Here is a 4,278-nt window from a genome sequence, read left to right on the forward strand (position 1 = left end):
CACTTTTCATTATTTTGGGGGCTACACTGTTCTGCATCACTAAGGTGGACATGAGCATTACCTTTCAATGACTTACTAGTCCTCCCAAGGGAAATGACCCAGAGACCACCCCTCCCCCAACCCTGCCGCCTCCCTCAAGGGCCTTGCTACTCAAAGTGTGGTCCTGGGACCAGCAGCATCAGCACTTGCTGGGGAATTGAGTAGAAATGCAGAGTCACCCCAAATCGAAATAGTCAGGATGTGCCTTTTAACCAGACCTGCAGGTGACTTGCATGTACATCAAGGCTTGGGCTCGAGTGCTCATGAGGGATGAGGGGAGAGCTGGACAATGTTAGAATCGAGAAAGTTCCAGGCTCTTAGGCCTGCTTCCTACGCTCTTGGAATTGGAAAAACTGACTGCCACACTCTTCTCCGGAAACATTTCTTAATCCTGAACACATCTCTCAATTTCAATTACTGGCCAAGTCTTACGGGCCACAGGAGTGATGACTTAGGCAAGATCTGCAAATAAAATTGGAAGGAGGGATGCGGGAAATAACACAAAACCTGTCAGCTGCCTCTGCCATTTTCGCCCTATCTCAGCATCAGTCAGTCCGTCATATATTCACTTTCTGGGACTTACTGACCGTAACACTCTGAATGTACGTACTGCTTTCCAATCGCAGGAGTCATGGCAAGTCCATTGCCTCTGTTTCTCATCCGTAAGATGGCATGTAGCAGGCTGGATAGCACCTTCCCCAAGTTCACGTCCACCCGGAACCCCAGAATGTGACCTTAATTGGAAATAGGGTCTTTGCAAATGTACTTAGTTATGAATCTCAAGATGAAATCACCTTGAATTTAGGGCGGGCCCTAAATCCAACGACTGGTGTCTTTGCATTTAGGACACAGAGATGCACACACAAAGGAGAAGCCACGTGAAGACAGAGGCAGAATTTGGAGTGATGCAGCCACAAGCCAAGGAACGTGTAGTGCCACCAGAAGCTGGAAGAGGCAAGAAAGAATTCTCCCTTGGAGGCTTTGTTGGGACCGTGGTTCTGCTGACACCTTGATTTCAGACTTCTGGCCTCCAATGTTGTGTGAAGATAAATTTCGGTTGTTTTAAGCCACCCAATTTGTGGTACTTTGTTATGGCAGCCCCAGGAAACTAAACTATGCTATAATACGAGCACTCAGCGTATAGGGTGATTGTGAGGACTAAACAAAACATACGTGGAGAACACTGAGCATAGCACCTTGCACACAGTGCGCACGCAGTAAATGTTCATGTCACTAATACTGTGATATCGCCATTTTCCTGCTTCACATTTGTCAGACTTCTCTCTCCATTTTAAGTTCTCTAAAGGCAAGGATTCTATATTCCTCTACAGTCCTGGCACCGTGCTGAGCACCTAACTCCTACACAAAAAGATCTGCTGAATTAGGTGTGGAAGGAGGTCCCAAGGGAGACAGGGGCTCTGTTGCCAGACCAGCCTGGACTAAGAGAGGGCTCAGTCACTTACAAGCTGGGCAATCGTAGGTACGTTCATCCACAGAATGTCATGTGCAATTTAAGAGTTATTCTGATTTTCAGGCTCTTATGAAGATTATAAATAACCTGTTAATAAACAGGAAACAGGAGAAGAACTTCTGAGCACAGAAAGCTGAAAGAACGAGACTGCCCAAAGTGACCCCTTCAAAATCAGAAACTGCTTATCATGAGCAGAAAGGCCGCACATGTAGTTTAGGAGCAAAATATGCCAGAAAATATCTGTTAACATGCATGACAGGTCTATGAAATTAATTGACAAAGTTAATATAAAGTACTCTTACGGAATAATGAGAAAGGATGAACAACCTAATAGAAAAATGGACAAAATGTGAAGAGATAATTCAGACGGTATATGGGGAGCCAAAAAGCACATGAAAATTATCAACCCTGCTAGTGATCAAAGACACCCAAATCGAATCAATTATCCCATGTCTTAACTAGCAAATAGGAAAAGTCTAAAAACTTGGCTATAACAGTCAATGTCAGGGGACATGTTGGGAAATGAGCACCCTCACACGGTCTTCCTAGAGAGATGGACTGCCGGGGGCACAGGGTTCTTTGTGGGGGGATGGAAATGTTCTGGAATTAGGTAGTGGTGACAGTCGTACACCACGGTGACTACACTAAAAACCACTGAATGACACACTTTGAAACGGTAAAGTTTACATTATGTGAATGATTTCTCGTTTTTTAAAAATTTGCAAAAACAAGCCGTTGGGTTAGATTTGGCCCATGGGACATAGTTTGCTAATCTAGCACCGAAAGCAAGTCTTGGTCCCTTCTGCTGCCCACAGCAAGATTTAGTCCTTGATACAGGGGGCACTAGGGGGGCACGATGTTTGCAGAATGGGTCCGTGAGAAGGGTCACCCGTTGGAAGGCCACTCGTCTGGGAAAACAGGCACCTCCTGGTATAGCCAGGGTTACATGCCAGCATCTCTGAGCATGACCCTGATAAACTGTGAGCAAAATCTCACCAGGGCCAATAAAACCCAACATGCTCTGGTCCTTGCTTACCCGGTAGATTAGTTTTCTGGGCTGTTGGAACAAAACACCACAAACAGGGGGACTTAAAACAACAGAAGTGCATTCTCTCACAATTCAGAAAGTCAGAAATCTCAAATCGAGGTGTCCATAGACTTGATTCCTTCCGAAGCTCTAACAGAGAAACCATCCCGTGCCACTTTCTTAGCGTCCAGAGGTTGCTAACAATCACTGCCTTTCCTTGGCTCGTAGATGCATCACTCCAGCATCACGTGGCCTTCTCCCCGTGTCCACATTTCCCTTGTCTTATAAGGGTACCAGTCATTGGAATACGGCCCGCTCTAATCCAGTATGACCTCATCTTACTTTAATCACATCTGAATAGACCCTTATTCCAAATACGGTCATATCCACAGGTATCAGGGTTAGGACTTGAACATAACTTTTGGGGTGACATAATTCAATATAGGCAATACCCATCTAGCCTCATTGGTACCTCAAACACAATGCTCTGGCTATGCTGACCCACCTTCTCTGGGTTCCTCAAATACCAAGTACGTTTCCACCTCAGGACATTTGCATTTGCTCTCCCTTCTGCCACAATTACTCAGCCCACAGATCTTCACCTGGTCAGCTCAAAATATTACTGCCACAAGGAGACATCCCTGCCACCCTTCCTGTGAGAGATCCTCTTTTGTCCCACACCATTTTATTCTCCTCATAATTATCACTATCTGAACCTATCTGACTTGTTTTTGTATTTTCTGTCTTTTTTCCACCTCCCCTTCACTCAGAAGAATTTGAGCTCGGTGAAAGAAGAAGAGAAAAGGTTTTTAAAATAAGTCCGGAAATTCTTTGACACTCCTCCCTTCAAAGAGTGGTACCTTAAGAGAGAAAAAAAAAAAAAAAAAAAAGCAGCGCCTTATTCTCCCCACTGTCCTTGAAAGGGAAGCCAGACTAAGTGACTCGCTTCTAACGAATAGGTGGTGGAAAGAATGTCGCGTGACTTCGGAAAGTAGCTCATAAAAAGGATAGCATCTGCCAGGCTCACTCCCTCTCTTGCATCACTTGTTCTGGGGAAGCCAGACACCATGTTGTGAGGACACTCAAGTAGCTCTGCGGAGAGTCAGAGTCCCACATGGAGAGGAAGCAACCTGCCAGTGAGTGAGCATCTTGGAAATGGACCTTTTGAATGGTTTCAGCCCTACCAGTCAAATCTTGTAGCTGAGACCCCAGGCATCGTGGAGCCAAGACAAACTATCTCCACTGTGCCCTGTCTGAATTTCTGGCCCACAGAAATCGTGAGATAATAAATGATTTGTTGTTTTAAAGCCATTAAGTTTGGGGGTACTTTTTACATAACAAGAGATAACTAATAAAAGAACCTTATTTATCTTGTTCACTGCTCCATCTCCAGCACCTAGAAACTGTGTCTGGCACATAGCAGGTGCTTAATTAGTATTTGTCCAGTGGAAAAAATAGCTTGGACTAGGACCTAGCAAGTTGGCTTAACATCGTTAAAGTTTGGAAGGAAGGAAACAACAAGTAAAAGAAAGTAAAGGGAAAGAATTCAATTCATGCTGACATCCTTGGATTTCTTTTCTGGACCTTCTTTCAAATGGTTCTCCTAGAAGAAAGCAGGTAGACCCCAACCCCAGAACAAGGCAAGCCAGACTCACTGATTTGTATCACACAGCTGTCTTCCGCCTCTGGCTTTAGTATGTGGATCCCGACGCACTTGAACTTCTTGCCATCTGACATCTGG

At 44.9% G+C, this 4,278-nt stretch overlaps 1 protein-coding gene across 1 annotated transcript in view; it reads right to left on the minus strand.

Moving 5' to 3' along the window:
* Positions 1-4,278, minus strand: part of VSIG10 (V-set and immunoglobulin domain containing 10) — a 28,352-nt gene that overhangs the window by 9,344 nt on the left and 14,730 nt on the right. The window contains exon 4 of the mRNA XM_025044521.1: positions 4,193-4,278. This exon is cut by the window's right edge and continues 178 nt beyond it. Coding sequence (XP_024900289.1) covers positions 4,193-4,278 — 86 coding nt within the window. The remainder of the gene's footprint in view (positions 1-4,192) is intronic.

This window comes from Pteropus alecto, unplaced genomic scaffold (assembly GCF_000325575.1).
Source record: "Pteropus alecto unplaced genomic scaffold, ASM32557v1 scaffold113, whole genome shotgun sequence".
Classification (NCBI taxonomy): Eukaryota; Metazoa; Chordata; class Mammalia; order Chiroptera; family Pteropodidae; genus Pteropus; species Pteropus alecto.